At 36.5% G+C, this 21,987-nt stretch overlaps 7 protein-coding genes and 1 pseudogene across 8 annotated transcripts; 5 read left to right on the top strand and 3 right to left on the bottom strand.

Annotated features, from left to right (window-relative positions):
* Positions 1–263: 263 nt before the first annotated feature.
* LOC145733089 (uncharacterized) lies at positions 264–1,492 on the top strand. Its single transcript, XM_081985729.1, has 5 exons — positions 264–434; positions 483–714; positions 777–1,009; positions 1,061–1,190; positions 1,244–1,492. Exons 1-5 carry the CDS (start codon positions 399–401, stop codon positions 1,357–1,359), a joined length of 747 nt encoding a protein of 248 aa, XP_081841855.1. The 5' UTR covers positions 264–398; the 3' UTR covers positions 1,360–1,492.
* A 163-nt stretch (positions 1,493–1,655) lies between these two features.
* Positions 1,656–4,230, top strand: LOC145733086 (sulfite oxidase-like). The gene is given in 14 exon segments (XM_081985725.1): positions 1,656–1,801; positions 2,069–2,241; positions 2,300–2,426; positions 2,484–2,808; positions 2,810–2,823; positions 2,875–3,064; positions 3,166–3,297; positions 3,357–3,461; positions 3,463–3,550; positions 3,602–3,802; positions 3,854–3,880; positions 3,883–3,956; positions 3,958–4,026; positions 4,075–4,230. Coding segments are annotated over 14 exon segments (1,674 nt in total). The 5' UTR covers positions 1,656–1,781; the 3' UTR covers positions 4,204–4,230.
* A 2,282-nt stretch (positions 4,231–6,512) lies between these two features.
* On the bottom strand, positions 6,513–8,473 carry LOC145732469 (2',5'-phosphodiesterase 12-like). Its single transcript, XM_081984756.1, is given in 12 exon segments — positions 6,513–6,761; positions 6,763–6,803; positions 6,857–6,969; positions 7,024–7,222; positions 7,225–7,473; positions 7,523–7,662; positions 7,717–7,812; positions 7,814–8,036; positions 8,039–8,153; positions 8,155–8,267; positions 8,270–8,325; positions 8,327–8,473. Coding segments are annotated over 12 exon segments (1,629 nt in total). The 5' UTR covers positions 8,392–8,473; the 3' UTR covers positions 6,513–6,542.
* Positions 8,474–9,348: 875 nt separating this feature from the next.
* Positions 9,349–13,167, top strand: LOC145733036 (CTP synthase-like; annotated as a pseudogene). Its single transcript, XR_014179111.1, has 9 exons — positions 9,349–9,564; positions 10,044–10,207; positions 10,267–10,478; positions 10,533–10,700; positions 10,756–10,932; positions 10,990–11,119; positions 12,274–12,380; positions 12,433–12,651; positions 12,708–13,167. The product of XR_014179111.1 is annotated as a CTP synthase-like (transcript).
* A 251-nt stretch (positions 13,168–13,418) lies between these two features.
* Positions 13,419–16,701, bottom strand: LOC145733034 (caspase-8-like). The gene is made up of 9 exons (XM_081985636.1): positions 16,502–16,701; positions 16,243–16,364; positions 15,990–16,188; positions 15,605–15,933; positions 15,279–15,551; positions 14,999–15,221; positions 14,751–14,888; positions 13,751–13,931; positions 13,419–13,697 (listed from the first exon to the last, which is right to left on the bottom strand). Exons 1-9 carry the CDS (start codon positions 16,590–16,592, stop codon positions 13,550–13,552), a joined length of 1,704 nt encoding a protein of 567 aa, XP_081841762.1. The 5' UTR covers positions 16,593–16,701; the 3' UTR covers positions 13,419–13,549.
* A 218-nt stretch (positions 16,702–16,919) lies between these two features.
* LOC145733045 (peptidyl-prolyl cis-trans isomerase NIMA-interacting 4-like) lies at positions 16,920–17,486 on the top strand. The gene is made up of 2 exons (XM_081985647.1): positions 16,920–17,104; positions 17,163–17,486. The coding sequence occupies exons 1-2, from the start codon at positions 17,026–17,028 to the stop codon at positions 17,471–17,473; spliced, it is 390 nt and encodes a 129-aa protein (XP_081841773.1). The 5' UTR covers positions 16,920–17,025; the 3' UTR covers positions 17,474–17,486.
* A 62-nt stretch (positions 17,487–17,548) lies between these two features.
* Positions 17,549–20,600, bottom strand: LOC145733035 (frizzled-7-B-like). Its single transcript, XM_081985637.1, has 4 exons — positions 19,268–20,600; positions 18,970–19,212; positions 18,809–18,916; positions 17,549–18,754 (listed from the first exon to the last, which is right to left on the bottom strand). Exons 1-4 carry the CDS (start codon positions 20,439–20,441, stop codon positions 18,576–18,578), a joined length of 1,704 nt encoding a protein of 567 aa, XP_081841763.1. The 5' UTR covers positions 20,442–20,600; the 3' UTR covers positions 17,549–18,575.
* Positions 20,601–20,894: 294 nt separating this feature from the next.
* On the top strand, positions 20,895–21,979 carry LOC145733043 (ubiquitin-conjugating enzyme E2 N-like). The gene is made up of 2 exons (XM_081985645.1): positions 20,895–21,217; positions 21,419–21,979. The coding sequence occupies exons 1-2, from the start codon at positions 21,117–21,119 to the stop codon at positions 21,771–21,773; spliced, it is 456 nt and encodes a 151-aa protein (XP_081841771.1). The 5' UTR covers positions 20,895–21,116; the 3' UTR covers positions 21,774–21,979.
* Positions 21,980–21,987: the final 8 nt, after the last annotated feature.

Genomic DNA, 21,987 nt, shown 5'->3' with positions numbered 1-21,987 from the left:
AGCCTCTGTCAAGGAAACGTCACCTGCACCCCCCACAAGTGGTCACGAGATACTAGAGATGTGCGAATGAAGAGAAAGAAGTTTCAGGTTGTTAGAGACAACCTATACTCAGTTTTAACAGCACCAAAACAAGTTCTGAGTTTCTTTAAAACTAGAACAAATTACTATCAATTTTGCAACCAAAAAAAAAATGGAGAATGTCTGGTTGCTTGCTGTGTGTAAACACATCTTTAGTTCGCACACGACAAACGTCAAAACAATCAGCTGATTAACCTAAAAAAAATAAAATAAACAAATACTATTAGGATTTTGTTGTCCCTTTTGATAAATTATTAAATTTAAAAAAGAATGAAAGGCACTAATTAAAGTACCAAACACAGTTTTGAAAATAAGGTAAAATGGATAAGCCCACTAACATTCCAGAAGAAAAAGAGGTCAGTATTTAATACAGTTTTGCAACAGTACTAACAACCTTAAATCAGGTGAGCGCTGATTCCTTAAGAGAACAAGGAAATCAGGCTGTGAGGGAAAAGAAATTTACAGAAGCCCTTCTGCACTATACATATGCCATTAAATTGGATCCAGAAAATTATGCCTTGTACAGCAACAGATCTTATGCCCACTTGATGTTAAAGCACTACTATCTGGCTTTGGCTGATGCCAAGGAAGCTATATTCCTAAATCCTGCATACCCTAAGGGCTACTTTAGGAAAGGTTGACTTACTATACTAATGTAACTGCTTTGGATTATAATTTCTGTCATTATATACTGACAGCTGAGGTTGAGTTTGCTGCCAAGCAGTACAGAGATGCATTGGAGAGTTATCAGTTGGCTTTGACCTTAAAACCTGATGATGCCACATTGTCCAAAGCTGTAGAGACCACAGCAATGTTGTTAATGAGAGAGAAAAAAATGGATAAAGAAGTCCCTTGGGTTGGAGCAGGACTGGGCATTATAATAGGAGTGTTTCTTTTAGTGACTGAATATATCACATCTCAATCTCTCACAGTGTGTATCTTGTTACTTTAATTTTAATGTCATTTAAATTGTGTGTTTTAGCATCCATTAATAATGTCATTTATTACAATTGGAATGTCTCTGTTTGGATACGGTATTGCTCACTTTTTTAGGGGACACCTAAAAAATCAACAAAAAAGCTTACTAGATCCACCAGAATCTGAATTATTATGTAAGTAAGGGTCCCCTGTTTTGAAGCTTTAAAGGGACATCAACATTTTTTAGTTGACAATAATTCATGTGGTAATGGATTGAATGAGAGTGAGACAGAAGGAAAAAAACGAACTCCAAGGTATACAAAATCCCAGGCTAGAATGAGATATAAAAAAGGAAAGTCTTAAAGTACTTTTTCCCCTTTTAGATTTTACATTACATGTTATAGTTTTCAATACTAATTATTATAAAGACTGCAAACCACATTTTGTTGAAAAGTATTGACTTGGGGGGATAAAATTTAATAGAAATTACTGCTAATTATTTGCTTTTTTTTAAATCTTTCCTGAAATTAGTGGAAATCCTTCAAGGTCAGAGTAAAACAACAAATTACTGAAAGACGATCACGTGACACGACGTATAGTTTTAGGTAAGCATATCACGTGTCAGGTCAAACAAATTAAATTTGACATGTATCAGCTGTTTGGTTTGTTGTTAGGCTTCTTTGAAAATCAAGGGTTATGTATTTCCTTGAAATTTGAAAATTTTAATTTAAGTGATAGCAGAGATAGTACTAGTTATTGTTAAAATTCTTCAGCCGAAAACAAAGATGTCACGTCTATGCTCAAGGTAAGTTGCCAATACATAATTTAATGGGATTTTACTGTACCAGGGTTCTGGTGAAGACACAAAATTGCGGTAAAAAGGTAATTTAATTAGCAATTATCCTGATTTATTTGTAAAGTTACTAACTATTTCTGATTGCACAAGGTCAGTACTGGTATAGTAATTCTCCAATAACGATTCGATTAAAAAATTTAATTGACATTGCTTTAGAGAAATGTAGTACCAGAAATCACAAATATAAAATATGTTTAATATTATTTTTTTATCCAGACTCAGTTACTCAATTATGAGCAAACGAATAAGCGAGTGTAAAAACTGCAGGGCGTTAGGCTGCAATTTTCAGGAGAAGAAACAGTGGCACCAACAGAAAAACTCTGTTTTTAGAGCCCCCACATGGTTAGTTAGCATTGTGATATCCGGATATTTAGGTTACTATTTTTTAGGTTGTATTTTACAATTTACAATACTGATTTTAGTTTATAATCAAAGATATTTTGGTAGGTGATAAGAAAAACAGATATCATGCTATTAGAGAACAGTCTAAAAATGACCAGTTAGTTGAAGCTGGAAGTTTTAAGGTTGGTTTACCATTGTATTCAATGGAGGATGTGTCCAAGCATGTGACCAAGTAAGATACCTGTTTAATCAATCAATCTCTATTGTAACCTATCAACATACAATGTAGAGAAAGTGGAATTTGGGTGGTTTACCGTCAAGGAGTGTACGACATTACAGATTTTGTAGAAGCGCACCCTGGCGGCGAACAAATTTTAATAGCGGCAGGAAGTAGCGTTGAACCGTTCTGGGTACTTTACGGTATTCACAAAAACTTGCACGTATTTAAAATACTCGAATCGTTACGGGTGGGCAATTTAAAAAAGGAGGACATAGTGCAAGTGTCGGACGTGGGGGACCCCTACGCTAAGGAACCGTTACGACACTCGGCCCTTAGAGTGGCCAATTTGAAGCCGTTCAACGCTGAAACGCCACGGTCATTGTTGTGCGACAGTTTTTTTCACTCCCAAGTGAGTAGATGATGTTTTGATAATGGTAATTGCGGCCATGAAATTTTTTAGTGAGCTGTTTTACGTGAGGAATCATTTACCGGTACCCGAGGTCGATCTAGACACTTATCGTTTGGAGGTCGAAATTGAGGGTACTGATAGGAATCTCAGTTTTTCATTAGATGATTTGAAAAAGTTACCTAAAACCACTATTGTTGCCACCCTAATGTGTGCTGGAAATCGTCGGGCTGATATGAATAAAGTACTTAAATTAATTTGTACTATTCTGATAGCAAAACTTTATCTGTGCACCTGCAATTGATTTGAGATAATTTTTAGTTTTTCTATATTTTTGTATTTTAGGTTAAACCTGTAAAGGGATTGGAATGGGGGCCTTGTGCCATAGGCAACGCCACCTGGACTGGAGTGCGTTTACGGGACTTGTTGAAACTGGTTGAAATTACTGAAGATGAAGAAAGATGTAAACATGTTCAGGTATTAAAAATGATAATGGTTTAATTAATCAGTGAAATAAATGTTATGTCATGATTCAGTTTGAAGGTTTAGATATGGATGCAACGGCCAACCAATACGCAGCCTCGATTCCATTGTGGAAGGCGGTGGATAAACGCGGTGACGTCATACTTGCCTACGAAATGAAACGGTGTTCCCTTGCCCCCCGATCACGGATTTCCTTTAAAAGTCGTAGTACCGGGAGTGGTGGGGGCAAGAAACGTTAAATGGCTAGGCAAGAGAAAATAAACATTGTTTTACTGTTTCCCTTTTTGAAATTTTATAGGTAGAATAATCGTATCAGAGAAGGAAAGTCCTTCACATTGGCAACAGTTTGACTATAAAGGATTCTCACCGTCTACCGATGCGGATTCAGTAGACTACAGCAAATCACCATCCATTCAAGAATTACCAGTAATATCGGCTGTATGTAAACCAAATGACGGGGACAAAGTTCAAATTGAAGATGGCTGTGTTAACATAAAAGGTTAAAAATTAATGTATTGAATTTGTGTTTCACTAAAAGGGTGTGTTTCAGGTTATGCTTGGTCCGGAGGCGGTCAAAAATAGTCCGTGTCGATTTGTCGGTGGATGGCGGAAAAACATGGCACGCAGCTAGTTTCGATGCCCAAGACGATGCTCCACCCCCCTCAACATTGGGCGTGGACATTGTGGTCGGCTAAAATACCCGTCGACCCTGCATCCAATCAGGTAAGAAGCACAGCTGGTAAGTGTACCTCGTATATCAAACATTTCCAGGTGGAAATTTGGTGTAAAGCGGTAGATTCCAGCTATAACACTCAGCCGGAAAATTTCGAAAATATCTGGAATTTCAGGGGAGTGCTAAGCAACGCTTATCACAGGGTTAAAGTTCACTTAGCCCCTTAGAAACTAAATAAACCCATACTGTTTGTTTTTTGTTGTTTTACCTGTCAAAATTTGCCAATTCAGGTAATGAGTAACGCTCTATCGATCTAAAATGATTCATATCTACAGGTGTGGTAAATCCAAAACCGACCATAGGAAAACCGTGTAACGGACGGAGAAACGTACATTATTGCATGCGCGGGACTAAGACAGAAAACGAAAAAAATACCAAGTAGGCCATATTTTCAGTACGCCGTTGCCAAAATCCAATACCGCACCGCCTTCTTTACAAGAAAGCCTAGAATGTCATTTTAATGGCGGCGTTATCGAATTTTTTTTGTACACAAACCTATGGAGATGCAGTTGGAAATATGTTTTTTTAAATTTTTTCGTGTAGTTGATTAGAAGTTGTGAGTGAAAAATCAAAGAACGCTTCATTCCTGATCCAGATATGTATAGATATGGCTTTTTATATCCAATAAAGTCCAGCCAAAGCAAGTTTGGTTAGAACCCTTTGTCTTGGAAAGTACAACAAACTAATGTAAATGCTCAATCAAAGAAAATTTGGAAATCCTTGAATCTAGGTAAGCAAAACTGGTAAATGGGTTTATATTATTACCAAGACCTTTCTTTTAAAATGTAATTGTGCCAATGAAACTTCTAAAAGCTGTCCTGTTTCTTCAGAGTAAACCTTTGTTGCTCTCAAAATGCAGGCGGCCTCAAAATTTAACTCACTTATGTATGTAAGAGGCAATAAGTTTACTGAATGAGAAAGCATATTGTACTTACCACTGAGTATTGTGTTGGAGTAAAATCATTCCAGTTCAAAGCTTTCAACCACTGTTGGGTTCGAGCAGGGTCTTTTGGAAAGGAAAGGACACTTTTGGGCCTTTCTCCAAATTGCTTTTACAATTTGGCAAACAACAAGTGTGACGGCATATTGTAGAGGCAATAGAATTTAAGTTAAAAACCAACAACAAATTATAGAACAATGAAGGAACAATAATAATAGTGATAACTGATAACACAATAAAATGAACACAAACTACACTTTCACTAGAACAACAAACATATAAACAACAATATATAATAGCAAACAAAAATTACTTTGGCAAGTAATCCCAAGTCTTGACTTTAAACTTTAAAAATTAATTTAATCATACAAAAACTCATTTCCACAATACAAACAAATGCAAACTGTCAATCCCATATTTCGGCCATATTGGAATTTTTGGGATGCACCTTCTTGGCTTTCTTGTACAGAGGGCGGTGAATACCGTCGACAAAATTAATTTTATCGACGGTATTGAATACTTGGCGTTTGGCAACGGCGCGCTGAAAATATGGCCTACTTGATATTTTTTTCGTTTTCTGTCTTAGTCCCGCGCATGCAATAATGTACGTTTCTCCGTCCGTTACACGGTTTTCCTATGGTCGGTTTTGGATTTACCACCACTGTATACCCTGATTATTATAATTTTAGTTGCACATCATCAAGCTGAAAATGGGCTACGTTGTCAATGTTATAAAAACCGAAATTGAAGGCCGCATTCGTTTCAAGCTCAATGGAGCGAGCAGAGCGTTTGGGACGTCACGATGACAGCATTTGACAGTTGGTTAATTATGCTTTTGCTAATTACGTCATCGTGACGTCAAAAACGCCTTGAAAACGAATGCGGCCGAAGAATATGATTTTTCCTTCAAATGTGACATTTAATACGCAGAACCGTGTTTGTTTACATTTTGAATTATCTTTGCAGAACGATCTGAGTGGTTTTAGTGTTTTAATTAAACTTTTGGGGTATTGAGTGTGAGGAAAGCTTAGTTTAAGCGTGTTTAGAAGACCCTAAGTTGAGGTGTTTGAAATCTGAGGATAATTTGACTAATATGTTTATTTGCGTAGATTTTTAACAATTCACGGTTTTTAGTTAGTTGAATAAGCTTACTCATGCTAGTAATGGTAAATGTTGTTTGTCCACAAGTAAACAGTTTAATGACCACAGGCACGTAAAATAGCATCACAAGTCCCGACAATTTTGAAAACGATATTTACGTCAATTTTGACACTGCGAGACGTATACCGATCGGGAAAACAGACGACTTTCGCCAACATATTTTAAAGCGCATAATTTAAATTTCCGTATCTATGCAATGTTATTATCCAGAGTAAGTTGGTTGGCAATAGAATCACTTGTGTTATGACGTACAACTAAAGTTATAATAATCTTCATAAACGTGTAAGGTAACTCTCTCTGTTGGACACCTTGTGTAATGAGAATCATTATCATATAAACCGCCTGAAAACTTGCACAAAAGAAACAATACGAATATAACAGTAAAAATTATATTTCAATTTTCTATTAAATCCACTTTAAATCAGAGATTAAAGCTATGTGATCGGAAGGAAACACTACACTCGGTATGGCAGTATTTCGGTTCAGTTCTTCAAGACTAGGCAGCGGTACCACTTGGGACACGCTCAAATTCGACGTGTCGTAAAATATATAATCCAAACAGGCCGCAAAACCTGCAGTGAAATTTGTAAATTCCGGAGTCCCACAGGCGCTGTCTAATTTAAAACGATTGCCTCATGTCGATGTTTTCTATTGCTTCCTCCTCATCTACACCAAAAATTATCAGTCTTAAAGTTGAATTTTATTACCACAGAACTTACTACTGCTGTAATCAACAAAGTTCCCAGGCACTGAACCGGTAGTGAATAATTTGTAGATACCGCATTCTGGCACGCTATTAAAATCTCCACAAAATACTAAAGACACCTGTTGCCTTTATACTGAAAACCACCTTTTCTAGTTGCAGTCACAAATTTAAACATTACACTCACCTTCTTTAATCTTCCCTACAAAATCTTCCAGATACCTAATAGCAATGCAACCATGCAACAGCCTAATATGATCAGAGTCCGGATGGAAATACAAATGAATGTTGGCGACCACCAAAACAGTATTTAACTCCAAAGACCCCACCACATTCACTTGTAAAGTGGTGGTTCTGGCCAGAATGCGTTCAGCCAATTTGGGTTCTGTTTAATTCTCTCCCAAATATCCGCAAATAAGGGATCCTTGTCAATATGCTCCGCAAAAATTAACTTTACGGAATCCAACAGTATAAATCTGTTTTTAGCGTAGAAAAAGGCTAAACCTTCCGCAACGTCATTGCCTTTAGTGTACAATACACCCCCATAGCCCAAATGGGATAGAACTGGTTCCAAGTCATATTTAAACACTTTTCTGTCTACTTCTTGTAAACACATAAAGTCCGCGTTATAACCTAAAAGATTTACGTATTTTTTTGTGTTGTTAGGTGTTTCAAAACCCACCAATAATTTCCTTTAAAAACAGTTGTTTCCTGTAATCTATACTTAGAGCGTAAGGAGGACAGTATGGGAATAAATGCTCACGTGTAAAGTCAGAGTCACAGTATAAATCGGCAAGTATGTTGTAACTCACAATTCTGAATCTAAATTAAATTTTTTACTCAGTGATAACAGAAAACAATCAAAAATGTACTTACTCAGAACCTTGAAGCTTCTTTCTAGTAAAGTCATGCCTACGTTGAAAAGGACATTCTCCTGGACTAGCCTCAACCTTACAAGATGAAACTACCTCACAGTGGGCCCCATGGAATATCATTTTTTGGGGTACAACTGAATTTTAAAAAACACTGGATATCCTTAGTACTTGGAGTGTACATATACTCCCTACCTACTTCCACCCAATTGCTACCATCTTTTGAACTGTACCATACAAAATCACTTTGTTCAGTATTGGGTACAAGGACTCAAACTTTGACGGGGTTAAGTGGGAAAGTGGCCATTATTGAGGTGGGAAGGTCAGGGCTGACACCCCAGGAGAGTTTATGATAATGGGGTATTTTTTATCGTTTATTGTTAAAATACCGAATTTCCTCGGACGGAAAATTTCTTTGCATAACTGATGGTTTGCCACCCAATGTGTTGTCCTGAATTAGTGAGGCTGACACTGTTTTGATTTCGCTAGGATTCTTTTTTTTACCACTTTTCTTTGTTCAGGCTTTATTGATGTTGTGGGTCACCCTTGTAAGAAACTTTCAATAGTTTCAGACAGTTTTCTGCTAAAGTTAAAGGGTCTTTTACGTTCCTTCTGTCAGTTCAACAGTTAAATCAAAATGTTCACCACTAGGGCTGTGCCTCAAGTAGGCCTTGTCCATTTTCGGTTTGCAACTACCAAGAGATTTATATTGATTTACATGGAATAATTGTACCTTTGATTGCACTAGTTTAAAAGTTCTATTGAAAACAATTGTAGATACAAAGTAAGGTTATGTTAAGTTTGTCAGACTCAGCTCTATCTGCTCTATCGTGTTGATTGGGTGGTCATGTGATGTGTTTTGCAGTTTACGTTAAATCGTCACATGGGTAATTTGAAGTGTCATGACTTTTGAGACTTTACGTTGTTGTCAAATGCTACACTGTTTTTTTTTTATGGTGACCGTTTTCCCTCGTGTTTGATTGAGCATGTGGTGATTTTCTTCCCTTTAATTTTCCGGTTTTAACAGTGCCAAATTAACACGCTGTGCTGAAGTATATTTTAGTGACGGGTGGTGTGATCAGTGGGGTGGGCAAGGGGGTGATATCGAGCTCGTTTGGGGCAATTTTAAAATTCTGCGGTATCGAGGTGACTATGATCAAAATCGACCCTTATATAAAACCTGGAGGCTGGTACTTTCAGCCCTTACGAACACGGTACTTGTTTAGTTAATTATTTAGCTTAGTTGAGAACTTAATTCATGCCCCTATGGACTATTAGGGTAGGTCCTAACCTTGATGTGTAAACTTGGTTTTACAGTGATCTCAGAGACAATATTTACAACTAGAAGGATAAATACCCTCATTAAAGGTAATCAATAACAGATGTTTTTAATTCAACAGGAGAAGTATATGTTTTGGATGGTGGTGGGGAAGTGGATCTGGATTTGGGCAATTATGAAAGTGTCCTAGACATTACACTACACAAAGAAAACAACATCACTACAGGCAAACAGTCTACCAACTTGTCCATATCCAAAGAGAGACATGGTGACTATTTGGGAAAAAACTGTACAAGGTACTATAAACCATTAATTGTTCAATTGTTCAAACTGAAAGTTCAAAATAATTTCAGTGGTGCCACACATCACAGATGCAATCCAGGAATGGGGTTGAAAAGTGGCACAAAAGCCTAGTCTCTAAGAGTGGCAAAACGCCTGAAGTTTGTATTATCGAGCTGGGTGGAATTGTGGGTGGATATTGAAAGTATGGCATTTGTTGAGGCTTTCAGACAATTTCAGTTTAGGGTGAAGAGGGAGAATTTCTGTGTGGCACATGTTTCATTAGTTCCTCAGGTGAGATTGTTGTTTTCCACTTACTTTTTCAGTTTTTTGTCACAGTTGAACAGGCTTAAAATGTCCTTTCTGTTGCTGTTTGTCCCAAATATATCACCAGGAAGAGTTGTAACAAGAACAGTATGTCCCTTAATAGTTGTTTAATGGATGAGTGTATTAATGAAAGCAATTATAATCAAAATATAGTCTATAATAAATGTTTATAATCTTCAAAAGTTTGAAAAAAGTAATTTTCAATTGTTTGTCACATTGCAAACTGAAAATCACAGGCAACCTTTGACAATGACCAGTGACAGTTAGTTCTGTCAGTTCTGTAATTATATTTATTTCTCTCTGTTTAATACAAATACAAAAGATAGAACTATACTGTGAGGGTATTTGGTTGCCTATGATAAATCATGCATTAAGGGAGCTCATTAAACTGCACCCCTTATTGTCCATTAAAAAGGCTGTTAATACTGATTTGATTATAATTGTAGCCTAAGACAGCAGGGGAATCAAAAACAAAACCAACCCAATCATCAGTTAGAGAATTGCGAGGTTTGGGCCTATCTCCTGATATAATAGTGTGTCGATCAGAACGACCTATAGATGATAATGTGAAGAGAAAATTTCCAATTTTTGTCATGTGGCACCTCAACAGGTATAATCCTTAAACACCCTCAAGTGAATTGTAATTTATAATATCATGAACAAACGCAGATAATTAGCGTGCCGGATCTTCCTTCCGTTTACGAGGTGCCCGTGTTTATAGAAAATCATAATATGGCAAACTTCTTGTGCGAGCGACTGAATTTAGGAATTACTCCTTTGCCGCCCAGGCGTAAATATATGGCTCAGTGGTATGAATTAGGGGAGCGAATCAGGCATCTTAAATACGAGGTTATAGTTGCTATAGTGGGGAAGTACACCAGGTAAGAAATTATATCATCAAGGAGCAACAGGACTTAAGAGTAAAACGTTAACAGATTATTGGACTCGTACACTTCCATAACTAAAGCATTACACCATGCGGGCAACAAAATCGGTTACCAAGTAAGCATTAAATTTATAGAGGCGTCGAATTTGGAGAAAACAATGCGAACCGACGACCCCGCTTCTTATCATACAGCTTGGAGGGATTTGTGCGTTTGCGAGTAAATATTCACAATGTGACCGAAAATTAGAAAGGTTGATTGATTTTTTTTACAGTTGTGTGGTAGTGCCCGGTGGTTTTGGTAAACGCCGGCGTCGAAGGTAAAATCGAGGCCGTGAGATGGTGTCGCACCAATGATAAACCGTTTTCTGGGCATTTGTTTGGGTTTTCAGGCTGCCGTTGTCGAATTTGCTAGGAACGAGTTAGGTTTGAAGGATGCTCACTCCACAGAAGTAAAAATTCTCTTTGAATTCTCAATATTCAGTGCTGAATAATAATTTTGATTGAAGGTTAACGAGGATACGAAACACGCAGTGGTGATTGAAATGCCCGAACATAATACCGGTCAAATGGGTGGCACCCAAAGGTTGGGCAAACGGACTACCGTTTTTAAATCTACAGTGCAGAATAGTAAAATTAGTGAGTATTCACTTAAAAAATAGGGAGGTGGTTAATATTAATACTAGTAATCAGTTTATTTGAATAGATTTATGTATAAAGGGTTGCAATCATAATACTACATTCACTTACAGGAAAACAAAATATTGGCGTTTCAACTTAAGATCGCAGCGCAATTAAAAATTGAAACAAAATCCTCCTAACCTCACATTTTTTTGTTTACGTTTATCAGTACATTTCTTCATTACACCATAAAATTATGAAACTAAAAAAGTGCTAAATTCCTAATTAAAACCAACCTAAACAAACGGAGAAATGCCTGAAACTTTTTCCAAATTGACAACCAGAGGGCGTATCTGTTATCGATCGAATTTTTTTGGTGGTGGAATGGAGACAAATTCGCGGGCATCTAAAAGAGACGGAGAATAACGATAAATTCAATCAATTCAAGAACTGCAAATTGATATGCATAACATGTTGAACCACCCTGTAACTGTAAAAATAACTAAGTTATTGGCTGTTAAAATGGAACCTGTAAAATTCAGGCTTCAATCCAGCACAACCTAATTTTATTATTAAATAACTCGGTTATTTTACCTTCTTTCTATAGATAGTGTACAGGATAGTCAAATCAACATTTAGAGGGCTTTAAATTGATATATTGAATCACCCTGTATAGTATATTAATTGTACTGACTAGACAGAAACAGCCAATGGGCTACAACAACAAGATAGGCAACCAGTCATACGTGTAGGGTTGTGTAGTAATCAAAGTGGCCATGACGCGCTTGTCGAATTAAAACGTCAGATTACATGTACTTGTGTCAGTTTTTCCGGGTTTTTCCTTAAAAAAGTAGCGTTTTTACCTTAATTTAGTGCAGGTAAGTTTCGTTATAGTGTTAGTGGGTGAACTACGCATAAAAATTGATCGATTCCACTCCATAAAAGTGTGCAGTAGGTCCAGTAGTCAATTAATTTATTTTGTCGGAAAAGCTTTAAGTTTGAGGTATTGGTCTCACTGCACAGACAAGAGAATAAACAATGTGCAATAAGGCAACAAAATGTCACCTAAATAAGAAGTTTACAGAAAAGTAGCGCATTTCACTAAAATTAATGTACTGCTTTACAAAATTGTTACGCATTGGTGTAGTACTACAATGGATATGTTTTTACAGAAAAATTGTATGGGAATCAAGATCAATAGAAGAACGGCATAGGCACAGATATGAAGTAAACCCCGAGTATGTAAAAGATTTAGAAGAACACGGTTTAAAATTTGTCGGTACGTAATTTAATGTTAAAACTCCACTAGGACCAACAAACAAAACTTGTAGGTGTCGACGTTGATCAGGAACGTATGGAAGTTTTAGAACTGGACAATCATCCGTACTTTGTAGCGGTCCAGTTCCATCCGGAGTATTTGTCCCGACCGCTCAGTCCATCTCCACCCTTCATGGGTCTAATTCTGGCCGCAAAAGACCGATTGAAAAGTTATTTGGCCAGAGGATGCAAACTAAGTCCGCGCGAACCACAGAGCGATTATTACGATTCCGGTTAGTTTTTTACTTTTTTTTTCGTATTCCCTTCAATTCAGAGAATGGAATTACAGAGGAAGAGCTGATTCTTGAGTTGCCGGTGAAAAATCTGCGAATCGCCGAAAGTTCAAATGACGAAAACAGCAGCGCTTATAGCAGCTCAGTCAACTAATGTTGGAATGATTTAAGGGTTTTATTAGACTAGATTACTCCTTATAATAAGTCTTAAGATTTACTTTATGTAAGTTTTTGGGGCATTGGTTTTGACGTTTCATGGTGCGAGCATAGCAAATTTGACGTTTTTTCACACTTGACAGTTTTATTAAATTATGTCATATTCGCTCCGTGGAGCTTTGAAACGAATGCGGTCTTTAAGTTGTTGCCTCATTTGTTTATTCAGTTTTACAACAGTAAACTTGCATACTCAAATGAGTGAAATACTACAGTTCATACATTCTGATAAAGTTTATTTTTTTGTTGTTTACTTTATACGATAAGATTATTTTGTAAAATTATACCACAAATGATTCCTTATTTTTTTCTGTTTATTTGGGTTGGATTAGTAATTGGCTAATAGGATGTGCCAAAAGTCTTTTAATCAAGAGCCGCATTCGTTTTCAAGCTCCATAGAGGGCGCAGAGCGTTTTTGACGTCACGATGACGTAATTTGGCAAAACCGTAGATTGACCAATTGTCAAACTACGTCAGTGTGACGCTCCATGGAGCCTGAAAACGAATGCAGCCAAGATGATAATTACTATAGAATTTAAAATATAAACAACGTATTAAGAAATCAATCAAAATCAATATATTTAAACGAAAAACCAACATTTAACAGTACATTAATCCTTAACTTCTAAAAAATTGTCATTATAACATTAATAAAAATATTGTACCTACAAATAAAGCTTTTTCTTTATGGGTTTTTGAACGGAGGTAGGTAAAAGGATTTGGTTAAAGTGAACACACCCATCGGCACCATCACGTTGGTGCCTGACGGCTCTTTCCACACTTGTCTGGACACCTTTCGTAGCGCTTTGGTGCAAATATCCAGAAAATGAAACCTTTATACGACATAATTTGTGTTATAAATGAGGAAGACAGCCAATTTACTTACTGGTTTCGGCTTTGTTCGATTTCATCGCACAGCGACTGTATGAACCAAGAACCGGTTTTAAGATTTCGAACCGCCGCGAATCCCGGAATGGTTGCCCAGAATGTTAACAAATCGGTAGTGGCCGGTCCTCTGGAAGGTCCGTCTGTAGTGTTACCGTCATCCGTTTGGATTTCTTCCTCAACTAAAAAAAATACAGGAGAATATGGTCAACAGGAAAAAATTATGAAAAACTTGACAGCAACGTCGCAATTGAAAGTTGACCAAAAATGTCAATGTCAATAATTTTGACAATTGACATTCGTTTTGAAGGTTTTGTGAAGTTGTGTTTTGTTATTCAAATATTCGAAATAAAGAAAAACATTTGTCCTTCAGGCTCAGGCTGTATTCTACAACTAGTCCGTGTAGCCAGGTCGTAAAATTAACGCAAGAAAGAACAACCAGGATTTAGGATTGTTTTTTAAGCAAACAAGAAGCAAGTAGGGTAAGTTTTTCTGAAAGCTACAACTGGCTGTCAGTAGACCATTCTTTTTAGTTCAAAATTGTTGAATTTCTATTATAACTAGGGCTATTTCTAAGAAAAATCACTCAAAATGTATCCTGTTGTTCAACCGTGTAACCTGGTTGCATAGTGTTTTGACTGAGTTTCTAAAAGGACATGTTACAGCTAAAATATCATCTATACTTTAAACTCTAAAACGTTAAATACCTTACATATTATTTACAATAAATATGGGTGTAAAAATCACAGCCCAGCATAATATTCGTCAAACGTAGTTTGCCCGTTCGATAACAGATGGCACTGAGATCAATTTTGTGTTTCACTTTTTTAATACAGAACCCGCATTTTTTTTTACGTTGTGGATTTTGTGAAAAAATACGAGCATAATAAGTTTTACACGTCACAATGACAGTTGGTCAAATTGTGGTGTTGCCAAATTTCGTCATCGTGACGTAGAAAATTCCATGGAGTTTGAAAACAAATGCGGCCAATTCGACTTACTTTTTTGACAGTATTTGCCTTGACATGACTGTAGAATCAAAACCTTTGGTTTCCCATGCAAATTTTGATTCCGTCTACACATGACATTTTCAATTTTGCTGACTTCTAGTTTGCAACTGTTCGCCCCGTATACAACACCTAAAATGAAAGTGAGCTTTTTGATAAAAGCTTTTGATAAGTCCACATTATGATCAAAACCACAAACACCAAAATTGATTTTCAAATAAACAAAAATAAAAGTGTTTCACCTTTTTCCCCATGAGATAAAATGCAAACGATCAAGCTACTTTCAACAGAAACCGAGTCCGTTACATCCTCAATAGACTTGAGTATTTGGTAATGGGGTACATTATCCTGAACAAACACTTTAAAATTCATATTGGAGAAACAGCGTTTCAGCCGCTCTTTGTCCTTCACCGTTCCCTTTCTCTCTTCCAACAGCATATTGCTGTTGTTCTCGTGCAACAAATGCTGAAAGCAACCAAAATTGTCATTCCCCAAAACAAACAGCTACAGTACCACTCTAACCCTGTATTGCGGAGCCGTTTCCGTGTAAAACGACTCCTGATTGATAATCAATACCACTCCGGGATGGTTTGGATCAATGTCGTAACGGTCCGAATCATTACTGACATTGGAATCGCGCGATGATGGGTTTGCATTGGTCGTCAAATTTGATCCGTATAAATACTCTTCAAATGCACCAGGTTGCAAATAAATATTGTCCCGAACGGTAGACGTTTTTCGATCTCTGTTATGAACCTGAGGACGTAAACTTACCACTGGTGGATTAATCCAAACCTTTTAAAATGTCTGATTAGAATCTGTTACCCTTAAATTTTAATGTCACTCACATTATTACTCTGGGTGGGTAAGGCAGCTTCAATTTCTGAAGCACTAATGTCCAATTCCAACCTTTTAAGCTCCCCTTGAAGATGTTTAAAGTCAATCTGGTTACATTCCCATAACATAAAATACAGTTCCAAATAGGGGGTGTTGCTCAAAGCTACACTAATACCCTTAGCAAGTAAAACCTCTCTCATAAATGAAACCACCACAGACGTTTGAGTACCAGTTAATTTTTCCGCATTTAAATACAATGTTTTCCTTAACCGATTGATGCCACAAGTAGTTTCAGATCGTGAAGGTAAATAAGTACTTTGTAAAGTTGATTTATCAAAACCTGAAGGTTTTTTTAGTATTAAATTCAATTATACAAGTTATTTGTTCTTAATTTACCTAAATTTCGAAGTACTTTGTAATTTTGCACAATACTGAGAGCTTCCACCAACAACTTGTGCCAATTGGCATTACCCTGCTCTATCTGTGAGCCAGCCCACTTAGACAGAAGTTCAGGATTCATTTTTGAAAGTAAGTAACTTTTCAAAAGCTCCAATGCCTGATGTCTTTCATCATACAGTAAAAACACCAGACCTACCTAAGATATTATGATTAATAACAGTTTCTTTTAGCAAGTATTGGTAAAACATACTATGTCTGGTTCATCTAGTAATTGCTCACTTTCGACTCTTCTAACACTGGATAAATCAATTTGTTGATTTTCAGTGTATAAAGGTGCAATCGCGTCCACAGTTTCCATATCCACAGGCTGGCCTAGGGTAACTTAATGTTAACTAAATCATTTTAGAGTTGAAAACTGAAAAACTGATTTGATTCTAGATAATTTGTTATCTACCTATTTTGTGACTAATAATATTTAAAACTGATAATGTTTATTGAGTGTACTTTACCAATTTCCGTATGCTCTGAATCGCTGTCTATTGATTCGTCATCCGATAAATCTGATTCTGTCAGGTACTGTTTTGACTGTCCAATGCCCATTATGCATTGGAATATCTACAATCTAGGGGAATAACCAGATAATTTAAATACAATACAATGCAAGCAAAAGAAAAGCAAACACAAACAACCCTACAACTGTCAACGCTCAGCTGTACCGTTATCAATTTAAAATGTGAGGTTATGTTGTCTTAATAAGTAAATTTCATTAATTTGTTAAGAAATTCTGCAAGTCAAAGGTTGTATAAAAGTATTTGTTAATATCTAATTTTAATTGATAGATTGAATGCAAGCATTAATCATACAGTAAAGCAGTAAAAATAATAAAGTTTTTAGTTGTATAACTGGTTGCCTAATTACGTTACGTAAACAAAAAAGAAGAACTTTGAAACAGTCATAGTTCACATAACCTTGCTTTGCTCAAAAACTTTATGTTCTTAATGTTATTGTAAATTAACAAACACTGTGGACTAATATGCCGCCGAAGAAAGGCGGTTCTAAACCAAGCTCCGGTGCCAAAGCTTCTAAAGGCGATGATTCTTCCAGCGACAAGGGTAAATATAGGCTTTTCAGTCCTACCAGTTAACAACAATACACTGGTTTTGCGTTCAGGCAAAGAAAAAAAAGGTGGCACCGCCGTTAAAGTGAGACACATCCTGTGCGAGAAACAGAGCAAGTGCCTGGAGGCACTGGAAAAACTGAAGGCTGGCCAAAAGTTTCCGGAAGTTGCGGCAGCTTACAGTGAAGACAAGGCTAGATCGGGGGGCGATTTGGGCTGGATGACGCGCGGATCAATGGTAGGCCCTTTCCAGGAGGCCGCATTTGCCTTACCTATTTCCTCAGTGACCAACCCTGTATACACTGACCCTCCTGTGAAAACCAAGTTTGGATATCACATAATAATGGTGGAAGGAAAAAAGTGATTGTCAGACTGTATAGTTTTTTGTTTCATTTATTTAAACCACCCAGACAATGTTTGGAGAAAAAACATTACAGTGTTATACTTTAAACATGTCTTTAATTCAGTTGTACATTTTTGTGTTAAGGCAATTGCTTTGCACTGTAATTATTATAATGTTGATCAGGAAAAAAGCCAATAATATAAATTATTAACAGTAAAATAAAAAGTACTCACATATAAATTTAGCCGCCAATAATTTGACTAATAGAGTAACATAGAGTTTAAACATTTTACAACTAGCAATGTTAAAAATTACTTTTATCGCAAAAATCAGTCAACTTTTAGTTAGAAAACTATGAATAAATATATACAAATAGTATTTACATTAAATGGGTTTGGATGAAAAGCACAATAATTATAAATACCTAAAATAAACAACACACAAAAAGGTTACACTACTATTGTACTTGCAAAAATATTATAGTCTTATCAATTATATTAATCTCTTCTTTGTATTGAAAATATCCTATTGTGCGTGAATTAATGTTTTTTTGAGGTATTTTGGTGACACAAGCAGCTCTTGTTAACCACATAACATTGTGATGTAAACATTGAATACTGCATGGTAAAAAAAAACAATTGAATAATCACAGGAAGTTCAGCAAATTCAAAATCTAAATGTTTTCAGCTCCAGATGGTTTTGCTTAACAGTATTAATAAAATACTCTCACAATAATTGACTTAATGAGACACTTACATCTAAACATTTTATAAATGATTACCAAAAATGTATTGCACTTATCTATTAAATGTCAGAAAAAAAATAAATACTGAAGGATAGATTTCAGACTTAAAAGTAGACACTGAAAGGTTCATGCATTGAGATTCACGCAAAATCAGGGATTCAGTGCCTACTAAATACTCTATTAAGTTACATAGGTTAGTACAGATAGTAAAAAGAAATAAATGCAATGATTAGAAGCAACATAAACTTAAGATATTAAACACTACACGAAATATGGCATGAATTGTTTGTTAATTGACACAAAACGTTCTAAATAAGTAAAAAACTTGGGGCACCATTCAGTAAAATCACTTTTGAATACAAGTTTTGTTGGGTTACCTCACACATAAGCCTCAACACGTCGTCTTTTCAGGCTGTTGAAAAACACCCTCCAACTGTGGACTGTTTTACCAAAACCTGACCAAATCCAGACACTTGATGTAATGCCAACAATCATGGTCATCAAATATTTGACCATGAAAGCTTCAAAGTATGGATAAGATTTGGTTGGTTTACCAGCTGGAAATTATATTACATTATGCAAGTCTTTGCTGCTCCTTGAATAAATCTTACCTGTTATGGGACAAGGCACAGTAAATTTAGTGTTATGACAGATATCCCACAACCAAGTATTCATCCAATCATCATAGTAAGAACTTTCATAGAACAGACAAGCAATAACTGAAAAACAATCATAAAATACCTACTAACAGATAAATAGTGCAGTTTCATACCAATTAATGCAGGCAGAGTGTATAGAACTGAAAAAATTCCAATTCTAATCATCAATTTTTCCAATTTTTCTGTTTTAGTGCCTTCATGTTTCATGACAGTTCGAATTCGAAATAATGAAACAAATCCAGTGGTCAAAAATACAGTACCAAATATTAGATAAACCACCAAAGGCAGCAAAACAAATATTCTCATTGCTTCAACATTCCAAATGCCCACATAACACACCCCACTCAAAACATCACCTTAAAAAAAACCACTAAACTAAAAGAGCTATTTTATACTAATAACAAAACTTACCATCAACTTTTCCTAGTGAAAGTATGGCAATAGTTTTAACAGCTGGAACAGCCCAAGCAGCCAAATGGAAATATTGTGAGTTAGCCTCAATAGCTTCATGTCCCCATTTTAAACCAGCAGCCAAAAACCAAGTCAAAGTTAACACAACCCACCAAATACTGGAAGCCATACTGAAGAAGTATAGCAACATAAAAATTATGGTACATGGTTCATGTTTTGTACCTTGAGTGATGGTACTAACAGTAACATTACCATGTTTCGAATAGAAAGGTTCTCTACATGCTATAGAGTCACCAGAAAAAAATCCTACCAAATAAGCACAGGCCACCATAAAGTAGCAAACAGACAAAAAAATAATAGGACGTTCTGGATACCGGAACCTGTCAGTATCAATGAAAAAAGTGCATACAGTAAAAAGGCAACTGATTGAACACAACAAGGCCCAAATACCTATCCAGACTTTGGCAAACTGTCTTTTGCCTTCTTTAAAAAACATCATATGACAAGGAGCCCCACAGTCTTTCTCCACCTTATCTCCCACTTTAAAGCTGTATTCTAAAACAGTAGGTACCTTAAACTGTACTGGACAAACAAAACCGTAATTTTTCCCATGCAGGGGAAACTGATCATAAGGATTTATGTGAGGGTTTCTGTTCACAAGTCCTGTAGATTGGGTGCTAGGAGGCACCACAAGTTTGTTTTGTCCTACACACAGCTCCTCGCTAACAGTACCATCAGGATACAAGTCACAGCTTAGAAACTCTGGCCATTGAAACCCAAACTTTTCCATTATATGTTCACATCCATATTTTGCAGACATACACAGTGACCGACAAGGCGGTAAAGGATGCTCCAATATAGTGCAAACGGGGACAAAAACCGAACACAAAAACAGCTGTAATTCATTGCTGCATCTAATTTTTACCAGAGGAAAGTACTGGTGAACTTCCAGGCCCGCCTCCTCCTGCGTGTTGTGACCCAGCAAATTGGGCATTATCGTTCTGTTGTAGGGTATTTGGGTGCAAAATGGGACTGTAATCGGCTGGCATTTGTCGTGAGTAGGAATCTCAACTTCGGAATCCGTGATTTGGGTACCGTAATGTACACAACCTCCGCCATTGATCAAAGCGAATATTAACGTAAACAAAAGAGTGTCGGGTGCGATTATTAACATATTGAGCCCTAACTAAAATAGTCGTTGATTGACCGGTTTCTTAACTATTTAACGTTCATTTTTTTTGTGCTAAAAGTGATGTTAAAAAGAACATAAAATTATTTTAAAATAAAAACTACAACAGACCAACATGGAAAATGAAAATGGGCGAATACTGTGACTTTGACAGTTTTGACAGATGACAGATTTAGTTCTGTGACCGCTTACTAATCCGATCAGTCGGTTAGTTTTGGTTGATGTTAATTTGGTTACAGAAAAATCCTAAATTTTACGGATCAGAACGGTTTTTTAAATCAATATTTCCACATTCAGATATATAGAATAAACTAAAGTAAATCGCCGATTCAAGAATCACGTTTTATTTCTATAAAAACAGGGTTTTCAGGGTAATCTTCCAGATCGCGCAACCGTAACCAAAGTTGGAAACGAAAATCTGTTTGACATTGACACTATTGACAGCTTGACCAAAACTACCGGAAGGCAAAATATCCGATACGGCTGTTTTTTTTGACTTGTTGGGATTTGGTTTTCTCGAAATTTAAAGCCGTGTCGAACCTCTTTTGATAAAGAGATTGGCAATTAAAAACGGAAACTAACAATCAGTTTTTTATCGCAAGTTCCGCAAATTTTCCGTACCATTAGGAGGCGAAAGGCATACATTTTAATTTTGAGGTTATGGCTAGTGGAACAACAAGACGGATTTTAGTGGAAACCAAAAATTTGTCCAAAGATCCACCGCCGGGGATCAGTGCCACTCCCGATGACCAAAATTGCAGGTAAAATTAATTTTTATTAAAGCTTTAAGAAAGAAAGTTAGTTAAAGAAGTTAAGAAAAAATGGGGTTGAACACTGGGTGTGTCAGAATAACAATGTAAATGAAAAGACCCACTAATTCTTAACAAGCAAGCTTTAAGTAGCCTCTGCACTAACTTCAGTAACTCATAATACAAGTACAACTGGATTTTTCTCCTGTTTAGATACTTCCATGTGGTGATGGCAGGTCCTGCGTCGTCACCCTATGAAGGTGGCCTATTCAAACTGGAACTGTTTCTACCAGAAAACTATCCCCTTTCTCCTCCTAACGTCCGTTTCCTAACAAAAATCTACCATCCCAACATTGATAAATTAGGTAGAATATGCTTGGACATTCTGAAAGACCAGTGGTCACCAGCATTACAGGTGCGAACCGTTTTACTGTCCATTCAGGCTTTGCTTAGTAGTCCAAATCCGGATGATCCTCTAGACAATGATGTGGCAAACATGTGGAAAACCCGTGAACAGGAAGCAGTCATGAAAGCAAGAGAATGGACCAGACAGTATGCAATGGAGTAAAGTGTGCGTGCAAGTGTGAGTGAAAGACTGTGATAGACTGAATGGTGAAATAAGGGACATTGGTGTATTGTTGCATTTTTGTAATTTTTTATCACACTGTATATCCAGACTGAATGGTTCATCTGAAATTGTCTCTGCTGTTTTTTGTAATATAAGAGTGTAGTCTTATCATTGTCCAAAGGAAATAAAAACCAATAACAACTGCATATCTATA

Source organism: Ips typographus, linkage group LG8, assembly GCF_016097725.1.
Source record: "Ips typographus isolate SLU linkage group LG8, UJ_Ityp_2.0, whole genome shotgun sequence".
NCBI lineage: Eukaryota > Metazoa > Arthropoda > Insecta > Coleoptera > Curculionidae > Ips > Ips typographus.
This window is presented reverse-complemented; position numbering and strand designations above follow the sequence as displayed.